The sequence below is a fragment of the Neolamprologus multifasciatus genome, chromosome 16, assembly GCF_963576455.1.
Source record: "Neolamprologus multifasciatus chromosome 16, fNeoMul1.2, whole genome shotgun sequence".
Lineage (NCBI taxonomy): Eukaryota > Metazoa > Chordata > Actinopteri > Cichliformes > Cichlidae > Neolamprologus > Neolamprologus multifasciatus.
The window spans coordinates 22,228,167-22,249,963 of NC_140454.1; the positions used below are offsets into that span (position 1 = coordinate 22,228,167).

Here is a 21,797-nt window from a genome sequence, read left to right on the forward strand (position 1 = left end):
GAGAAGCCCCTTGTCTGGATTAATCCTGCAGTCGATTGGAGATGTCAGGTGCAAGAGCCCCAGCACAACCCGTATGCTGTTTTTTGGATGAATATTGATGTATGTTGAATATGTTGAACCTCTGAGAAGTTGCATGCAAATGCACAAGGAGGGATTGAGAGCACATAAAAAGCATTAACATTCACTTTATACACCCGTAATACACTAGTGTGAGTCAGGCTCCCTGGGAATTTTTTTTAAGAAATTTGACAGCATACACATAATGTTTCTTTTATTTAAAAAGGGTATATTACACTGTTATTCAAAGATATTGCAAGAGCTGACTTTTGGTTCAATTTGAAAGAAATGTGAAAAGAAATTGCATTGTGATCCTTGTTTTGCAATCTTACAGCACTGCTGTAAGATTTAAAGTCTCAATTTGCCCATCATTTCTTTATATTTTCTGACAAGGAGCCAGACTTTATTGTATTGTTTTTGAAGTGGCCTCGAGCAATAGTTCATTAGGCTTTCTAAAGGTCTTTTAAAGCTTAAATTCTTTACCAACTTTTAACACCTTTGACGCTCTGATGAGAGATTACAATATACCAACCTCACATATGTTTAGATACCTGCAAATGCGAAGTTTTGCAAAAACATTGTTTCCTTCTTTCCCCTACCTACCTCCTAAAAATCAAGTGGATACCATTTTGGAAATGGATCCTTTTGGCAAAAGGATACATACATATACAAACTGATACAGAGCTTAAGGCCTATTACTTGGGAAAAAACTAAAAATAATTGGGAAAAAGACATTGGGGTGGATTTATCTTATAATGAGTGGAGATCTTGTTTGAATCGTATACATACTTCCTCCCTTTGCATTCACCATGGTTTAATTCAGTTTAAAATTCTTCATCGTCTTCATTATACAAGAGAGAGGCTTTCAAAATTTTTCCCAGAAGCCGATCCTGCCTGTCCCAGGTGTGGACATAATCCAGCAAATGAGGGTCACATGATGTGGTCTTGTCCGAACCTGGATAATTACTGGGGAAATATATATAAAGCATTATCTCATATCAGTGCGCAGAATTTAGTGCTTGATTTCCGCATTGGCATTTTTGGAGTTATGCCATCTCAATACAAAATTAGTAAATCTCAGGAAAATGCCATAGCATTTGCTACATTGTTTGCCCGTAGACTTATTCTATTCCACTGGAAGTCTGATAAGGCTCCTTCATACATACAATGGTTAAAGGAGGTGCTTTTCTTTTTACCACTGGAAAAACTTAGATACAGAGTTCTCTCATCACAACAAAAATTCTCTGCGACTTGGAACCCATTTATTGACTATATAAAAACGCATTTTCCAGATGTGTGACATACATTTTTTGTTTGTTTTGTTCTGTTTCTCTTTAGATGAGCCTCAGGTGGGGAGGGAGGGGGTTCTTTTTTTGTGTGTGTGTGTGTATAATGGCAACGTTTTCATTATGTATTGTGACCATGATTTGTGAAAAAAAAAAAATTTAAATAGAACTTTCAAAACAAACAAAAAAAAATCTTTACCTCCTCAGTCCTACAGTGTCTGTTTGTCTCTCTGTTTGACTTCATGCATTGTCACTCTCGGAGCTATAATCACTCTTCTGCAAATGAGATGCAGAGCATATTGTTGATGTTTCTTGGAAACCCCGCAGTCACATTTGAACAATATGATACCGTTATCAGCAGGAAGATTGATTCTCACTGCTGATAAAGTCCTCTTGGTACTGCAGAATTTAGTTTACCTCCAATGAGTTAGGAAGAAAGGGTTAGCTGTCATTTATTTGAGTCAGAATTACAAAGTTGTGGCGGAAATGATGAGTGATGTTATTGGAACAAGATGGATGAAGCAGGGAAAAATGTCGAAAGACATGCGTGAACAGATGGGAGGGTTTGATGGAGGGAAAGTAGGGAGAACAGAGAAGAGGAATGAAGGGAGTGGGAGAGATGGGAAAAAGGTGCAGCAGCAGAACTGTTGAAAGGATAGCAGGCTAATGAAGGGAAAGAAGACGAAAAGATGGCAGAAGTAAAGGAAAAACAATTTATTTTAGAATTTGTTTGCTGATTTATGGGGACCATCAAATACGAAAGAATATTGTTGCGGATTTGTGACAGCTGCTGACCAAACACATTTTCTGCTAGCTGTAGATGTTATGGAAATGCTTGAATTACTCCATGTCAGGACTTGTACCCCTTGAGGCATTCTGCTACAGAAGAAGTGCAAACAGCTGTGAGGAATACAGCGGCTTTCACTGCACACAGCAACTGAAAGGTATCTAGGAAAACACACACGACAGAGGGGAAGGAATAAAGGAAGCTATAAGAAGTGTGTCAAATAAATGAGGTATGGTCACAAGGGGGGAGGAGCATGGATGGTGGTTAGGATGAGAAGAGGAGCATTGTTTGACTCAGCTGTGCGATGCCTGATTACACAAAGATAACAATCTGACGTTGGGTCCCCTCGAGACAGAGCCCAGTCAGAGAGACGGAGTCGACATAAAGGGGGACACAAACATTAATAAACATAGAAACAAGAACAAGGAGATTTGAACTATTGATAAGATGAGCCTTTAATCTTTCAGAGTATTTTTTCTTTGTTTTCATCGAGTTAAAACACTTTAAGATGGAAAGAAAGCCAAGAAGGACAAGAGGGAACATATGGGGGAAAGGAGCAGCTGTTCTATTCAGCTAGCCTGCTGACTAATGAATGTGGATGACCTTTAGTAATATGGTGATGATCATATTTTAAAGCAATTTCATAAATGTTTATAGAGCGAGTTTATCGCTTCTCACCATTCTGCGGAGAGGAAGTGCCTCTCTCTTTCTTGCCCACCATAGCGTGGTTGCTGTTTATAATTATTTTTTTCTCTCTGTTCATTACGCTTTCTCCCTGGCATATTTTATCTTTTCAAATGAAATACGATAAGATCCTTTTAATTTCAAGAGCCATTTGCAAAACCACAAACAGCGTATAGTTAATCACTGGGCTGAATGGAGAAAACAGTGCGGTGTAATTACAGAACCAAAGCAAAATGTTAAATCGGGAAACAAATACCTGTGGCGCTTACTGCTGATAAACACTAATGGTTTTTACTGTTCCATTAAAAATGTAATTTTGTTTTGCTACAGTCATGGGATCATCCATCCCATCAGCAGCTGTAAATGTTTATGTCTCACTAAACCAATGTTCTTTAAAGTAGTCTATAGCTTTTAGATTTTTCAGTAAGTGTGGCCAATGATGAAGACAGATAATACATGAATGTAAGTTCATGTCCAAATTAAGAAGAATCAAAATTTGGAAACCAAAAGGTGCTCTTTAAAGGGTGTTCATACATCAATATATATATATATATATATATATATATATATTTTAGGTGCATGGGATATTTTTGGTAAACTTGATGTTTTTTAGGGTGCTGAATCCAAAAATGATCTCCATTTCCCTCCATCATGTACAGGTTTGTTTTGCAAAACATGAGGAGTTTACAAAAAAAGGTACAACAGCAATAAAAAAAAATCTGTATTTTATTACAATCATTCATCCGTCCATCCATCTATTTTCCATTGTATTTTCTTCCGCTTATCCGGAGCAGGGGCAGCAGCCCAAGCAGAGAAGCCCAGACCTCCCTCTCCCCAGCCACCTCCTCCAGCTTGTCTAGGGGTCCTGGGTCTGCCCCGGGGCCTCCTCTCGGTGGGACATGCCTCACCCATGAGGCGCCCAGGGGGTATCCTTGTCAGATGCCCGAACCACCTCAGCTGGCTCCTTTCGATGTGGAGGAGCAGCGGTTCTACTCTGAGCCCCTCCCAAATGGCAGAACCTCTCACCCTATCTCTAAGGGAGAGGCCAGCCACCTGCTTGCGATCTCGTTCTTTCGGTCACACAGCTCGTGACCATAGGTGAGGGTAGGGACGTAGATCGACCGGTAAATTGAGAGCTTCGCTGTTACACTCAGCTCTTTCTTCACCACAACAGACCGGTACAGCATCCGCATCACTGCGGCCGCCACACCAATCCATCTGTTGATCTCCCGCTCCCTTCTCCCGTCACTCATGAACAAGACCCTGATATACTTAAACTCCTTCACTTGGGGCAGGAACTCATCCCTGCCTGACCCGGGAGTGGGCACTCTACCCTTTTCCGGCTGAGGACCATGGCCTCAGATTTGGAGGTGCTGCATTTTCTCTTTGTATTTCTCTTGAGTTTCACTCACAGAAATATTAAATTAATGTAATCATAATTGGACATGTTTTTTTGACTCAAGTATAGGATACCAGATTTCAGTTTAAAAAGGGAAATTTTAGGCTTAATTAAACTAAAAACATGAGTTTTGTAAGAAAACCTGACGAGATGGAATTTCATGCATCTCTGGACCTCTTCTGCTGCTGTTTTCAGATTGCTCACACTTCATTGATGTGCACTAGACGTGCTCCATAGTTTCAAACTGAAGACCCCTGAAGTTGAACTGTACTGTTGCTTTTTTGTGTCTCATCTTGTCACTTTGATGTGTTTAAATTCTGTGTTTTTTCCCCTCAGGCTTGTGTGTAGATTTTATGCATTTGTATGCTGGTCATATCTTCACATTGGTTTATTTTCCATCTGTCCTCCAGGCTATCGATGTTTCAAGGCCGTGTTATTTCTAACAGGCCTAATGTTTGGCTCTGTGGTCATCTTCATGCTATGCTATAAGGAGAGGGTGATGGACACTCAGCTGAGTGTGGAGGCGTCCGTGGGCATCGGCCTGGGCATCGGGACCCTGTGTGGTCTGGTGACGATGCTGGTTCGCAGTGTGGGGCTGTTTATGGTGGGCCTGCTGCTGGGCCTCCTGGTTGGAGTTGCATCACTGGTGGTAATTTGCCTATTTTTAAGAATTATGTGTGTAAGCCAAATTATTAAACAATATATGCATTTGATATATCAGTATTACTTATATTGCATGAATAACACTGGAGCTAAGGATAAGAAAGTAGTTTTCATTGTCTATAGAGTAAAGGTGTATAAATGAACTGCATGCCATTACTATGTATCTGTAATTTTTGTAAAATAAACTATACATGAAAACATGACATTGCCAACAAATCCATCATGCATGTTTAGATATTTTCCTGGAACAATCCACACAAAAATGTCCTGGGTTATTTTTCCCATGATTCTCCCCTCCAACAAGTTTCATGAAAATGTGCCCAGTTGTTTCATTGCAATCCCAGCACCAAAATTTAGAGGTCTATATTTGTCCATGTGCCACTTCTGCAGTGAGTTTTGAGGAAATGTAGGTTTCGTAAAATTGTACAATTGTAGGGTTGTTTTTTTTCTTAACTCTGAAATAGCATTTAGATCATGATCCCAAATTGATTCACATACAAAAAAGCAAAATGGAACACTTTTCCTGTCTCTCTTAGGTCATGGAGGAGTTCTACCACCCCAGAACCGTGTGGGTTCCTCTGGGTATTCTCTTGGGTTCTGGGACACTATTTGCTGTCCTCACACTACAGTGGCAGCGCTGCTTCGTCACCCTCTCCACTGCCACATTTGGCTCTGCCATCATAACCGTAACCGTGGATTATTTTATAGAGCTGTTCGCTTTGGTACACTACGTTTATGAGAGACTCAAGGTAAGAACATCAGGGTATGCTTCTGTGCATCTTTCCGAGTACATGTTTGTGAGAAAGACAGATATTATAAAAGTCATAAAAAAAAGTCTGTTATGGAATGTGTATTTCTGACATAGTCCATATTCTGAAACACATATTCCAATAATATGTGTGTCAGACTAAAAGGAGATGTAACCCATATTTTGAAAAAGGGTGTGTTCTTTTTGTTAGTAGAAACAGGACTACAAATACTTTTCTTCAAGTGCGGAATGTCGATAAAGGCCTTGCCAGGTCATATCAATTATATTTATAGAGCATATATCAAATAATTGCCTCAGCTGGCTTAAAGAGTCTGCACACCCTCTGTGCTCAGGCACTTCACTTGGCAAGAAAAAGCTTACAGAAAAAAATCATTAAAATTGGGAGGAAATGGAGAAGATAAATTCTTTAACTGATCAGCAGTTAAGGATATAACTGACACTGGAACTGTATTTTTTGCAGGTGGATCCCAAGAAGCCAGTGTGCTGGTTTACTTGGGTGATCATGGGGGTGTGGCCTGTCTTGGCACTCCTCGGAGTGCTGATTCAGTGGAAAGTCACTGCAGAGGGATTTTCTCACACAGAGGGTGAGTGTTATTGCTTTATACACAACTAAACTCACCAGAGCAGACTGAGAACCTATTTCAATGTTTGTGGTTTTTTGCATCTTGCCAGAGGAATTTTTGGCCAAGTTAAAGTTTGTTATTCATTTTGTTGTCCTCAAAGCTTTTTTATTTATATAGCACCAAATCACAACAACAGTCACCTAAAAGCACTTTATATTTTAAGATGAAGACACTACAACAATAGAGACAAACCACAACGACCAAATGACCCTTTGAGCAAGCACAGTAGGAAGGAAAAACCCTTTTAACAGGAAGGAACCTTCAGAGAACCAGGCCCAAGGAAGGGCAGCTATCTATCACGACCAGTTGGGGGTGATGAGGCAGTAGGTTAAATAAAATAATTTTTAAGTGACTAATATACTGTCCATTGTCACAGCATGTAATCACCAGCAAAGGTGGACGTCACAGATGTTGGTTTGGCACTGGCGTTTTGATCTGTGACACTATGTTAGTCTAGCCTTGGTAAACTTGAGCTTGTTCAAGAGATTTATTTAGAAACTTCTGAAAGGTTTATAACTTTTCAGAGATTTTAAAATGTTGTAAACTATTAGGTGACATAATTACGTATGTGGATTCTCAGGGTCAGAAATTAGTATAATATGTAAGATGAATGCAGAGTGTTCATCTCTCTCATCTGCAGTCAGACATGGCATTTCGGAAAATGCCATGTTTGACTGTCATCAAGGAATCCCCTTTAAGAGAACTACATATATGAGTTGTGTATATGAGTATATGGAAATCAGAATATCTCTCCAAGTCATGAAGTATTTGCTAGCTTCAAGCTCTTGAAGAAATTGCTGAAAGTATCATTCTCTCCACAAAAACGTTCAGTAGCTGTCTACAGATGTTAGAGTTTTAAAATACTTAGATCCCCTCTACTGAAAAACCAGACATATTGTAGTACGAACAGACAACATGATGGCAGCAGTGTGCACTACATACACAGTAGGCTTGTTTGAAATAGCCAGTAGCCTGCTGCTGCAGCCTCAAAATCTCACGCTGTTCATCAGAGTGGTTCGCATCATGGAAGTACAGATCCTTGCAGGAGACTTGATGTCTCTCACACATGGAGGGAATTTGATTTCTATACATTGTGCAGATGTTTTTGGACAAATCTGAGAAGGAAGAAGTGGATTTGTTTTTGTTTTGTTTACCACCCGAAACTCTGGCTGATTGGGACCCACACCCAGTTCCACACCTTGGCTCAGGCGATTAGAGGATCATCAGGGGGTCCTTTTGTCCCTCTGTGGGGGGATACTCCCACTAGGTTTATATCTGGGACTCGCCACCATTTGACCTTAGAACTGAAGAAGCTTCTCGGATGAGAGGCGAAACGTCATCAAGTAACTTAAAGAAGTCCAGACGCTTTTCTTTGCAAGCTCCTTTGACTACGATGACCTGGATGACTGAGAACCTTCACAGACACTTTACCATGAAATAAAAGAGTAATGCAGATCTCTGTGAACATATAAGACAGCCCTTCACTGGATGTTGCCTTCTCTCACTAGTCATGGCTAGGGATGGGTATCGTTTAGGTTTTATCCGATACCAGTACCAAACCGGTACTTTTGAAACGGTGCCAGTGCTTAAACGGTGCTCGAACCGGTGCTCGAACCGGTGCTTAAAGAATGGAGAACACAAAATTGGTCCAAAAACCTCTCATGTTCAGCTGTTTTTTTGTAAAAAGATAATAATGTTAGCCTTTTCTGCAGCTATAGGGGATTTGTGGCATGGAAGCAGTGCTTAAACAATGGAAAAAACACATGCATTAATGTAATAACGTGGTTAGCCGACTCAACGTAAATTACACACGAACAACATTAAGCGACTCACGCAGAAAAGAACGGCTGCTGCTGCATCATCATCCGTCATCATTTCTGCTACACTGGCAGGGCTAGGGGCCAGGACTCTCCTCTTCGGGTTTTTGGGGGATGTTGCAAACTCTGGGTCCAATAACAGGCAACCCACCGGCAGTAGATGTGCCCGGTGTGAGGTCTCGCAGCAAGCTATCAAATACGGCGCATTTCTCGGCTTTTAACAAAATGCTATACGTTGCCAGGTGTTTCATCAGATTCGAGGAGTTACCTCCTTTGCACAGTATCACCTTAAAGCACTTGTTGCAGGCTGCTGAGTTTGCATCTTTTGCTGTGAAGTACAGCCAGACTTTGACCGCTTTGCCTTGGGCATTTTTAATCTGTAGCTCTGCTCTAAAAGAACGTACGTTCTGGGCCCGCCTACTACGCTTGCAAAGGTAAAATGATTGGCTAGAATCCAAAGTGTATGACATCTCAGGCAAAAAAAAAGCACCGAAATAAAGCACCGAAATGTGCGCTGCTTTTCGGTCTGGTTACTACCGTTTATGTCAGAACCGGTGCCATTACCGGTACCCATCCCTAGTCATGGCTCAGATTTCCCTTTTACCCATTTTTCCCAGTTTACCTGGTTTCTTTTTTCTAGCACAGTCAGAAGGAGAATCTAGTTGTCATTCTGGTGGCTACAAAACCCACAAGCTCATCATAGTACCCAAGCCCTGGCGCCATGGCAGTTTTCTTGCACTGTCACAGCTGAAAGTGCAATTATCCATCAGTAGCAGTGGGCCATAATGGGAATGCCTGGAAAGAGGTCTGCTCCCTTATGCCCTTGCTTCTTTCTGCTACCTGGTACACAGGCAAATTATCTGCTTGTCATGAAGACAATCTCAGACCTCATACAGACCTCCAGATGTTGGTAAATAAGAAACTAACTCCATCTGTTAACTTTTAAAATGCAAAAAAGCATTAGGAGGAGGGCAGTTTCTGCATTATTTGGTTAAGTGCTTTCTGATAGGTATCAGGCAACTAACATCTGTTGTGGACTCTTGATACCTCGGTAGGATTTACCATTGGTTGTAATTGCTCTGGAAAAACCTCCTGCTTTACCTGATAGCTGAAATCTCTCTTAAGATACTGCCTCTAATAATAGCACCCTCCAGGATTGACTTTAGTGAACAGTGAGTGACTTATGTGCACCATGTTATCACTGGAGAAAATGGATGTGCAGTTATTTCAGTGACAGATTCTTGTTTGACACCTTGTTGGGTCAAGGGTTAAGTTTTTTCCTCTGCCTTAGGACAGTGCAGCTGAAGCAACATCTCTGCTAACTCTGTTATTTTATATTTAGCACATGGATAACATTAGGCAGACACAACAATTGTATGTCCTCCACAAAGGACACTCACAGGGCATGACCCTGTCAAAACAGCTTCCATCTCAGTGCGCGTGTAGTACGTTAACACACAAGCTTGCATTGTAGCAGAAGCAAAGTCTACAAATTGAGCTTGTGCTCAAAATCACAAGAGCCTTATCTTTGTCCGGAGGGACGGCAATGGCAGACATCTGTGTATCAGTATCGTGGATTTCTTCATGCGCCTTCATTCGTATTTGCACAAGATATTTGAGTCACCCCCTGACTCAGTCAGTTTTAAGTGTGCTAGACACCCAATGACGCGCTGTCAAATCTGGCACATTAATGCACGTGGAGGGTTGGTCTAATCCCATCATGGATTAGTGAGTCTCATGGTGTGTAACGTCACAGTCCTCTGCTGTGTCACGTGTGTTGTGTGAAATAAACCAAATTTTAAATTGCAGATTTAATGAAAATGCATTTATCTGAGAATGTTATGCTCGTCATTTCACAACTCACTTGGTTTGATCTGCTACTATTTCCCAAGGTGGAAAGTAACAAAGTAAGCATATTTTGTTACGCTACTTAAGCAGAATTTTCAGGTACCTGTATTTTAATTTTACTCCACACATTTAAACACAAACATCTCCACTTTTTACTCCCTACATTTTAAATACAGGCTTGTTAATTTAGGTTTTAGACATTTGATGTAAGTAATTGTTTTTGAATTTGAACCTAAATGGAGGGAACACAATCCTAAAGGCACTCCCATTGGTGTATCAATCACCGGTGCTTATCACACACAAACAGACGAAAGAGGAATAAACATAATTTACGCATTTACAGCCTTTCTGAGGTTAAAAAAATCCTGGAATGATTTGAAAAGCTGTTTTTGGTACAGAAGGTTGTTGTTGCAGTACTTCAGCACCTAGCTAGCACTGCAGAAGAGGAGTGAGCAAAAAGGGAGCAACATTTTTAAGTGCAGGGTCATTTCTTACAGTTCGACAAATACCAGGAAACAGCCAAAGTTTTTCTGTGCAGTTTGTTACAAGATGTGTCTGTTAGCTAAAGGTATAGCATCTGCATTTCACAGAGAGAGAAAAGCAGAACAGGAGAAGAAGAAGAGAGGTTTTTTTAAATTTAAGAATTAGTGTTTCTTTGATAAACTTGTGATTTCAATCGTACATGTAATGTTGTCATTCAAGTCAGGGTTTTTTTGGAACAGATGGATGGCATGAAATTGTGTTTTTATATTTTAAAATGTCTTGCAAATAACTTTGAGTATAATAACTTTGAGTTATTCAAAGATTCAATGAAAAATGCTGGTCAGTTTAGTGCAGACTACATTGTTAGTTTTCTGCGCTACGGTGGACTCGGGTAGGGCAGCTGTGGTGTTCATGGTCAGTGTTAGGTTACATCATAGTAGCTGAAAGATGATAATCAGTCATGATGTCTCATTAAACATTTGCTTATATCTTTTTAAATTTAGCTGGCTAAATCCTCAAAAATCAGCAACACAGGTCAGCTAATCACAGCCATAAACTAAATATAGTAAGCTTGTCATAGACATTACTGTGACTGTTTTCGCTGAACCACTACAGTTGATTTTGGGGTTTCCGCACCTGCTGAATCACACTTTAACCCCAGACTGTACTCATTTTTCCTGTTTAATGTGGAGGCAAAACCACCCATCTGCAATGTAGGCAAATGCAAATAGAACATTTTTTTATTCCCTTTGTTTTTCTCTGATTGTGCTCCACATAACAGCTGTGCAAGCTGAGTACTTTCGTTAGAATTTGAATTAAATTGAAATAAACTTTGTGTTCCTGTCAATCGCTTCATTGTGATATTAATATGACACGAGTATCAGTTAACTTGGCAAAAAAAAAAAACAAATAAATAAAAAATAAATAAATACATAGCTGGTAGAAATGTCCTCTAAAGAGATTTTTTAAAATTTTATTACTGAGTAATTTTTCCGAGCCTGTGCTTTTTCTCTTTTACTCAAGTAAAGAAGTTGAATCAGTACTTCAGTATTTTTTTTAACACAGGATTCAGTACTTCTACTTGTCATGAATAGATAAGTGATGAATATATGTACGTTTGACACCTCTGTTCCTCATGTTTCCACCTGAACAGACATTTCATCACTTATCTACTGCTTATTGCTGTTTGTTTACATTACACTTTCAAGCTTTTCCCAACTTTCAAACAGCAACCAAAACCTTAATCTTATTCCACATATGTTAATTAAGGATAAAAGCTAACAGATAAGAGATACATTAATGAAAGTGTCTTATACTAATATATACCCAGTGAGTAAACAACATTCAATGTACCTAAAATTCAGTAACTTCAGTCTGTCAGTTTAGTGCCAAGATAAACAAACAAGTCACATGTTCCAGACTGCAACACGCTGAAATGTCTGAGCAAAAATGTTTGATTTAACCGTGTCTTGTTGATGATAGGAGAAACATGGTTTGGTGAGAATATGGCACGGCGGGACCACAGATCATCATTCAGAGCCATTTTATTCACACTTCTCACCACAGAAAACACCCCCACACGCCTGAGTCCCCGTGTTTTAACTCAGGGGACTCAGGCATGAGTCCCCTGAGTTAAAACACGGGGACAACTGAAAAACAACTGAATGTGAAACTACAGAACAGATTTGCTCCACTATCAAAGGACCCTGGATCTATATCGGACAACCATCCATCTAAAAGTAGCGAAGTAAGGTCTGAAAATCTATTGAAAAGCAAAAGGCCACAGGGAAAGCTAAAGGCTAGGCCTGAAACTCTGATTGTGGGTGACTCTGCCGTAAAGGATGTACAAAGGATGTGCGGTAAGAACACTAAAGTCCTCTGCTTTCCTAAGGATATGGTCAACAACCTGAAGGAGAGAATTCTTCAAATTGCAGATGAATATCCAACTGTGACAAACATTGTTCTGCATACAGGGTCAAACGATGTGTCCAAACAACAGTCGGAGGTTCTGAAGCGGGACTTTACTGGATTATTAAATACTGTAAACTCTCTGAATGCAGCTGTATTCATCAGTGGACCTGTACCGCCCGTCAGAAGAGGAGACGAGAGATTCAGCAGGTTGTTTGCACTGAATAAATGGCTCATATCAACATGTACCGACCACTCAGTGCATTTTATCAACAACTTTAATATTTTTTGGGAACGCAGGCATCTGTTTAAAGCAAATGGATTTAATTTTAACAAGTCGGGGGTGAAACTGTTCACCTCCAACTTGTTTTATTCCATACGTCATCCATCTGTGCTTGGTGCCAAGGCTGAGATAAACGAGGAGTTATCTCATAAAAAGGAACAAACAGTACTCCAAGAACAGACAAAGCCCAGCAGAAACCTTGAGGAGGAGCTCCATCTGCCCCCACCCGGGAAGAGCCTCAGAAAGGAGAGACATCTGAGGCAAGAAGAGGGGTCCCTATTTGCCTCCAACTCTCTCAACAACACCAACGACCAGGACCAGGGACCACGATCTTCCCCAGTCCCCCAAACCCCTGACAGGCCATCACCCTCCCCCCCCTCCCTTTCTCCCTCCTCCCCACACCTGAAATTCACTGAGGAGATGATGGAGCGGGTCAATGCTGGGCTCAGATCTACCCCCTGGCCCAATCCCTTTTTGTCCCCCATAAACCCCCCACCAGAGCAGCCAAAGGTTCGCCATCGAGCCCCGCCCTCAACAGAGCAATCGAAGTCACATTGCCCAGCCTCGCCCCCCTTAGTTCCTCCTTACCACCTTCATGCCCTGTCTCCGCAGTCTGATGTGTGATGTGTGGAGGGTCCGGGCTGCGAGGATTATGGCAGTGGTGACTTTTCCCAGGAGAAGCTGGGACCCTGTTTACTAGAAGGTTTTAAAATTTCTGTACTTTTAGGTGACAGAAGGAGACATGTGGCCTGGTCAAAACACAGAGAGCTGCACCCTAAAAGATCTTTAAATATAGTAAACATACCTTGTGTGCCACAGACTGCTCCCAAACACGAGGGGACAAGTAATGCCTCTAAAACACTTAAGTTGGCTTTATTAAATGTTAGATCTTTAGCTGGGAAAACATTTTTAATTAATGATTTAATCACTGAGCACAGCCTTGATTTTATGTTTTTAACTGAAACTTGGTTGGACCAAAGTAACAGTGGAGCTGTTCTCATCGAGACGACCCCTCCTAACTACAGTTTTATCAGTGAGGCCAGGGTGAGCAGGAGAGGAGGAGGGGTTGCTGTCTTATTTAATGAATCATTTCAATGTAAGCAGCTATCTCCTGGAAGTTTTCAGTCTTTTGAATATGTGGCTTTAGAGCTGAAGGCCCCATCCAAAGTTGTGTTTCTTAATGTTTACAGGCCTCCCAAATACTGCACAGACTTTTTTAATGATCTCAGTGAACTGCTGTCTGTGATCTGTGTTGATTTCGACTGTGTAATTATTGTTGGGGACTTTAACATCCATGTGGACAACCCTCAGGACAAAGGGACTAAAGACCTGAGTAACACTCTGGGCAACTTTGGGCTGACCCAGCATGTAACAGAGCCCACACATAATAGAGGACACACTCTTGACCTACTGATCTCCAAGGGCCTGAGCATTTCAAAGGTTACTGTGTCTGATGTGGGCCTGTCTGATCATTACTGTGTTTTCTTTGAAAGTAAAATCTCAGCCCACACAAATATATCAACAGCAGTGATCACAAAACGGTGTATAACTGAATACAGTAGTGAGATATTTAACCAGGTCTTCCCATTAACACCTGACCTGTCCAGAGGTTCAGTCAATGAGCTCGTCAATAGCTTCAATGCTAAAATGTTAAATGTAATGGATACAATTGCTCCCATTAAGGTGAAGGTTATCTCTGGAAGGAAGAAGTCTCCATGGAGAAACTCCACACTAGTGAAAAATGAAAAAAGAGAGTGTAGGAAAGCTGAGCGCAGATGGAGAAAAACAAACCTCCAGGTTCATTATGACATCTATAAAGAGAAACTTCACAATTATAATTTACAACTGAGGAGTGCAAGGAGGTCCTACTTCTCTGACATCATCACCAAAAACAGTCATAATGCTCGGGTCTTATTTTCTACAGTTGACAGGCTAACAAACCCTCCTGTGTCAGTGGCAGCTGAACTTCATTCGACCATGGCCTGCAATGACTTTGCCAAATTCTTCACAGAAAAAATCCAAAAGATTAGACAAGCAATTGGTACATCAACAGCAGATCCAGAATATGTACTGTGTCCACCGAAAAACTGTTTAAACACCATGAAACAGTTTCACCCGATTAACAGCAAAGACCTGGAGGACATCTTAGGTCAACTGAACTCCTCCTCTTGCTGTTTAGATGTCCTGCCAACAAGTTTTTTCAAAAAGGTCTCAAAGACTTTAGAGTCAGACCTGTTACAGATCGTCAATTTTTCTTTATTATCAGGTGTGTTTCCAGAACCACTAAAAACTGCTGTAATAAAACCTATACTAAAAAAGGACAATCTTGACAAGACACAAATGAACAACTACAGGCCGATCTCAAATCTTCCATTTTTAAGTAAGATCATTGAAAAAGCAGTTTCTCAACAGCTCAATTACTTCTTAAAACAGAATAACTGCTATGATGCCTTCCAGTCAGGTTTTAGACAGAACCACAGCACTGAAACCGCTCTGACCAAAGTGTTTAATGACATATGTCTGAATACAGACAGTGGAAAAATGTCAGTCTTAGTTTTACTGGATCTCAGTGCAGCATTTGATACAGTTGACCACAACATATTACTCAAACGACTGGAGAACTGGACAGGTCTTTCAGGAACTGTACTAAACTGGTTCAAAACATACTTAGAAAACAGGAAATACTTTGTATCAATAGGTAACTTCACATCTGAGCAGACAAGTATCACATGTGGAGTTCCCCAAGGTTCCATCCTGGGACCCCTTCTGTTTAACATTTACATGCTCCCACTGGCACAGATTATAAAGAACAACAAAATAAACTACCATAGCTATGCAGATGACACACAAATATATATCACAATGTCACCAGGAGACCGAGGCCCTGTACAGGCTCTTGGTAAATGCATTGAGGAAATTAATGACTGGTTGTGCCACAATTTTCTCCAGCTAAACAAAAACAAAACTGAGGTAATGGTCTTTGGCGCCAAAGAAAAACGATTACAGGTCACCAGAGAACTTCAGTCTATACACCTAAAAACCACAAACCAGGCGAGAAATTTGGGTGTAGTGATGGATGCAGACCTAAACTTAGAAAAACACATCAAGACAATAACAAAATCAGCTTACTATCACCTCAAGAATATATCAAGGATAAAAGATCTGATGTCTCAACAGGACCTGGAAAAACTAGTCCATGCATTCATCTTTAGTAGGCTTGATTACTGTAACAGCATCTTTACAGGTCTACCTAAAAAATCAGTCAGACAACTACAGCTCATTCAGAACTCTGCTGCTCGAGTCCTCACTAAGACCAAAAAAGTGGACCACATCAGTCCAGCTCTGAGGTCTTTACACTGGCTGCCTGTCCGTCAGAGGATAGACTTTAAAGTTCTGATGCTGGTCTATAAAGCTCTGAATGGTTTAGGACCAAAATACATCAGTGACCTCCTGACCCAGTATGAACCTTCCAGATCCCTCAGGTCATCTGGGTCCGGTCTTTTATCAGTTCCCAGAGTCAGAACCAGACACGGAGAAGCCGCATTCAGCTTTTATGCTCCTTATATCTGGAACAAACTCCCAGAAAGCCTCCGATCAGCAGAAACACTCAGTTTATTTAAATCCAGGTTGAAGACTCACCTGTTCTCAGCTGCATTTGAATAAAGCACCAAATCCACACTTAGGCTTAAATTTCAAAACTCACATTTTAATTACTGATTTTATCTACTGTTCTGATTTTATCTGTTTTGATTTTATATACTGTTTTGTTTGTTTGTTTGTTTGTTAATTAGTTAGTTTGTTTACTTGTTTTAATCAATTTTAAATCATGCTTTTTATTTGTTTTTGTTTCTAATGTCTCTGTAAAGCACTTTGAATCACCTTGTTGTTGAATTGTGCTATACAAATAAACTTGCCTTGCCTTGCCTTGCCTTCAGCGGGCGGGATTACGGATGCCGTGCAGGTGCGTCCGCCCTCCCTGCACGGCAACGCAGACCACGCCCCACTACACATGGCAATCTATCTTCTTTGAAACTTGTAGTATAGATTTTGTCAAGGCCACTGGCCTGACAAATCCCAGCTATATGAAATCATAACCATGATGAGGATAAGGAGCACTGTGTGTGTGCGGGCATCACTGTAGTGTGATTTTGTGCAGGGTGGATTCTGAATATACCGACACTGGTGTTTTCACCAGAATGTGTTATTGACGCAGCCTGCCTTAATCTGTTCTGAAGGCAGAACACAGATGGCAAGATCGCACATACATGTCCTCAACACAATATGTGAATGCAGCAAACAAACACAATACACCCAAACAGACAGGGGCAGAGACAGAAACACTGCGGGTTAGAACCTCATTCACTGGCTCACTCGCTCGCTCATACCTCAACTAAAGGAAGAACGAAACACACACATGCATATACATGCAGCACACACTCAGCCATTTGATCTTTCCCTGTGTTTGACTTGCACCGTCATACAGTGACTTAGAAGAAGTCACACATGTCCTCAAATAATGAGATTAAAAAGCAAGCTACTGCAGCTTCCAGTCAGAGGGTGTGGGCTCAGAGATAGAGGAAGCTTTTCAATGCTATTTTCAAAACTGTGCAATTGTGAGGGGAAAGAGACCTAGGAATAAAAGAAGTAGATTACCACGCAGTGTTTCTTGTGGAGAAATAATATAAAAGCAGACCATTACATGATGACCATTCTTCCATGTTGTTAAACAAACACAAATATGGTTTACTGCTATAGATACTGGTGCAAAATCAGGTAGAAAGATAGATGTATTATACTTGTATAGTATTTATTTATTCTGTTGTTTCTGAATAAAAAATAATGCAAAGAAAAAGGAACGGCACTCGGAGAGCACATCCTCTGAACTGTTCTGCAATTTTAAAGAAACTGATGTGTATCAGCAGTGCAGGTTAATGGATTCTTTCTTTGACCGTGCTTTACCTCTCCACCACATTTCACAAAATGTGTCGTAGCAGCTTTGCATAAAAAACAGGTAAACAGAAAGACAAACAAGCAGCGCTGAACACCCACCTCTATCTCACCTTATGCCTTGGTGAAGTAAACAAATTATAACCATGAAATTTTTGAGAGATAGAAATTAGAACTGTTTGCCCCACTCCCCGTGCACATAAATAAAAAAAAAAAATTATATTACTATTATTATCATTATTTTTTGTATTAGTAATTTTTATTATCAAACGTAGATGTCAGCATTACATCTACATTACACAAGCCTGTGCATTACTTGTACATAGTGTATACATTGCTGAAATTTTGCTACATAATTCTGCACTTTGGCATCATTGGAATGTGCTGTCATGCATACCTGTAAATAAATACTAATGGAATAGTGATGCCTGAATACTTTCTCTTCGACCCAGTATCACAGCAAAGCATGTTAACATGATATCGGGTTGTTGTCTTACACAATGAATAAGAGGTAGACAACAACTGGGGGAGCTTTCTATAAAAGCTTTCTAATAGTGTGGTAACTGTGCAATGATAAAGAAGTAACAATACGGAATAGCATCTTATTACCAATAAATTACCAAAGTAATATCCAAACAATAACCAAGTGATATTGTATCAACGGTGGTTACACTGAATACGGTTACAGTGAAATGTATGCGATTGGGTAACAAGGCACCAAAAACTAGGTAACACAGTAGAAACAAACAAATACCAATGAGGCAAACAAATTAGTAATAGTACCATAGTATTCTAGTATAACATAATATATAATAGCCTGCTAGCAATAAAATGCTAATATTTGGATGCTTGATTTTTTTATGTTTATAATAATAAATTAACATTAGTTGATGCTTTATGGTATAAGAATGCTATAATCATTTTATAACACTGGAATGCATCCAACTGTATGCCTTCTGCAGTCTTCTTTGTTTGACGGTAACAATGTAAATACTGGGGCTTAATCATGTGGAAGCACATGTGGTAGTTTCTATTCAATAACCAGGAACAAACAAAATTTTAATTAGCATATATATGAGTTTTAATTTGTATCACATCTGCTACATAAGCCATATTTTTGCAATTTAGTCATTGAAAATGTGTCATGCAATTTATATCATTTTTTGAGGTTAAAAAAAAAATCATCATTCTGATGATGCTGAAGTCTCATAAACTCATGTATCAAATATGACACACTGGGCTTTAAAGGGTTAATATCCTATTAAAGCAAACTTCAAGTAATATGATAATTATTCTCAAAGCATGTGTGGAAGTTATCACATTATTACTGAGCTGTAATGAAAAGTCCAACTATTATTTGCATTACTTAACGTCCACAGCATGTAATCTTGAATGAACTTTTTTCAATTACTCTTTATCTGCTAAAAGATACTCTGCTGGCAGTAAACAGATGATGAGAAATTGTGGGAAGGAGAGAAGAGAGGGAAGTAAAGAGGAAGCAGGTGTACTGGGGGAAGGGCAGAGTGAGGATAATAAACTGGGGCACAATGGGTAAGCTGGGCACCCAAGTGGAGCTGTGAGGAAAATCATCTGTCAGCTGACTGAACAGTGTGCAGAACAGGGCCATGAATGAATTAGCTCGCATATGTTTGACTTGTCTCGACTGTTTTTTTCAGGGGGTTTTGCCCCTCTGTGTAGATACTAATTGAATATGCACCGATTCACCTATGCTCATCGGGACTGTCACTGACATAGCCTCTCAACTCTAACCCCAAAAGCATTTTTTTGTTATTTGAACCTAAACTCTGAAGCACCTTTTTAAAATAGTGGACACCCCCCAACACACACACACATACAGAAGCATGTGGCCAGAGGGGCCTGACGTGGGGTGATCCAAGGAAAAGAAAGGGGGGTATTATTAAGCAGTTTCCTTGCCAGATGGTGCCCTGTTGTCCCCATGCATGAAGAAACAACAATAGACCTCTGAACACTTACACTTACACACGCACACATAAGGCAGCTGTGACCAGTACAATACATCTGTAATGGATAAATACTGGAGCTCAGATAATAAATATTACACAGATCCCCGATATTCTGTAGTGTATATCTAACCACTGAATGGAAATGCCTACAAACACCCATGCTCAAAAATACTCCTATGTGTAATGGACGGCGAAGCAGGATGGTTTACGGACATCCTTTTCTGGGCAGGGTGCAAAAATAACACACTCACCCACTCACAATATGTCAGGAGACTGAACAGCTCAGTATAAGTACATGCAGAGAGGAAAATGATTTGTCTGCCAACAGACTGAACAGAATAAAGGAAATGAGCAAATTGGCACCAGTATTTTTACTTTTTTTTATTTTTATAGCCTCCATTCAAAATAAACCTTGAGAAAAGTTTATCATCTGCATTTAAAGCTATTTAAAATATTTGTACAAGCTCTTGCCTGATTAAATGCCTTGCTTGTATTCCTTACCTTGGTAATTTTGAATATGTCTGTTCACTTGACTTAATCACTTCTCTTTCTTAGCAATTGTTTCAATGTCTCACTGTGGGATGGGCCTCCCTCATATTCCTCAAAAGGATTTATCTCATTAAGTCAGTCTTGATTGGCTGGTAATGGCAGTGACCGTGTCAGGCAGAACCACCCACCCTCAAGTAGCTTGCGCCACTATGCAGTCAATATTCAACACACCTGAAAGATAGGCTAGCTAGGCCCTCATTCCAAGACATCTGTGCGTACACTTTACTTTTGTCTGGTTCTGCACACTGGAAAGTGTAGCCCAAACAGTACCACTGTAGGTCTTCACTTCTATAAGGGGGCTACTTGCTGATTGCTGGTGCTTGCTTGAGATGAGCTTGTCTGGCAGTACAAAAGGTCTCCATATCCAAGAGTGAGACATCAAAATCAATGTTAGGAATGAAAACTTTGGGTTATTTATGTAACCTCTGTTCTCACAGTAGCGTAAGTGAGATGTTTCATCAAATAATCCTTTTTGCTGGCTGAAGTGAGAAGAGGTGCTGCATCCCATAGCAAAATGTCTCACTCATGCAACTCTGAGAACACACAAGTACACAAGTAACCTAAAGTTAGTTTCTCTATAAAAGCTTTGCTGTTTTCTCTTTATCCTGAAGTCACTCCCTCTTCATTATCTATTGTTCTAATTTTCTTCCCCTTACCACTAATGATCAAAACTTTTTTTCTTTGACTCTAGTGGTTTTAAGTCGACAGCAGCGAAAGGTCCAGCTCATGCGGATTCGACAGAGAGAAGAGAGGCTGAAAAAGGAGAAGGAAAACAAGAAGAAGAAAAAGAGACAGAGCCAGAAAGCAGGGCACAAGCAGAAGACTCATTCCCATCACAACCACCAGCAGTACCACCACCCAGCAGCATCTCACCCTCATCACCAAACTCAGAGCTCTCAGCCTCCTAAAGTCCCTCCTCCTCCTCCTCAGACTGAGCCTGGCTACCACCGCAAAGCAAACTCCAAAAGGCGTTTTGATGGAGATGTGCTGTCTCCGGTAAGCTATAATACTGTATCTATTCTTAACAAGGTAATTAGATGAAAATCTGAACATCCTCAGTCCAGGTCATTAAAATGTTTGTGTTCTTCGGATTCTCTGAAATTAGATTTTAGATCAAATTCTACATTCAAGTCACAGTTTGAGTAGAATGACATCAGTGTTCCACTCTGCACAGTTAAGTGATAAGTTCAGGACAAATAAGTGTAAGAAAATCAGAAACTGTTATATTTATATACACATGCACTGCACAGCAAAATCTTTATTCTCTCTGTGCTAAACTCTTGCCAGAGGGCAAGTCATACAGTTTGACAGCCATTTTTGCTGATATCTCCAGGAATTTATTTAGCTGTACTTCTGTTAAGCGTGCACACAGTTCCTTCGGTGATCATGCCAAAGTAACGAAGAAAGCCTTGCAAATTAAAATATATATATATGTATGCTTAACGAATTTTTTTGCTACAATAATAATAAACTGGGACAATGAAAAGTAGACACACAACTACACCAATCATGCTGTTGTGAAACTCAGCTAAACATGTGCCACTCAACACGACTGGCTTATGTTCTTCCCAACTGCCAGCTTTAGCATTTCAGAACTCTCCCACACATTTCTGTTTAAGATTCACTAAGTGTCCTCTCCCTATAATGTCTGGCTAAACTAAGTGTCTGCAGGCTTCAGGTTCATATTTAATGTTAAGATAAGGGGTAAT

At 40.2% G+C, this 21,797-nt stretch overlaps 2 protein-coding genes across 2 annotated transcripts in view; both read left to right on the top strand.

The window, feature by feature from the left end:
- Positions 1-21,797, top strand: part of tmem198aa (transmembrane protein 198aa) — a 48,062-nt gene that overhangs the window by 20,288 nt on the left and 5,977 nt on the right. Inside the window, exons 3-6 of the mRNA XM_085134745.1 lie at positions 4,624-4,862; positions 5,413-5,625; positions 6,106-6,229; positions 20,780-21,084. Of these exons, the coding sequence (XP_084990871.1) occupies positions 4,624-4,862; positions 5,413-5,625; positions 6,106-6,229; positions 20,780-21,084 (881 nt within the window). The remainder of the gene's footprint in view (positions 1-4,623; positions 4,863-5,412; positions 5,626-6,105; positions 6,230-20,779; positions 21,085-21,797) is intronic.
- LOC146500830 (uncharacterized) lies at positions 12,079-17,839 on the top strand. Its single transcript, XM_085134746.1, has 2 exons — positions 12,079-12,534; positions 12,625-17,839. Exons 1-2 carry the CDS (start codon positions 12,269-12,271, stop codon positions 13,229-13,231), a joined length of 873 nt encoding a protein of 290 aa, XP_084990872.1. The 5' UTR covers positions 12,079-12,268; the 3' UTR covers positions 13,232-17,839.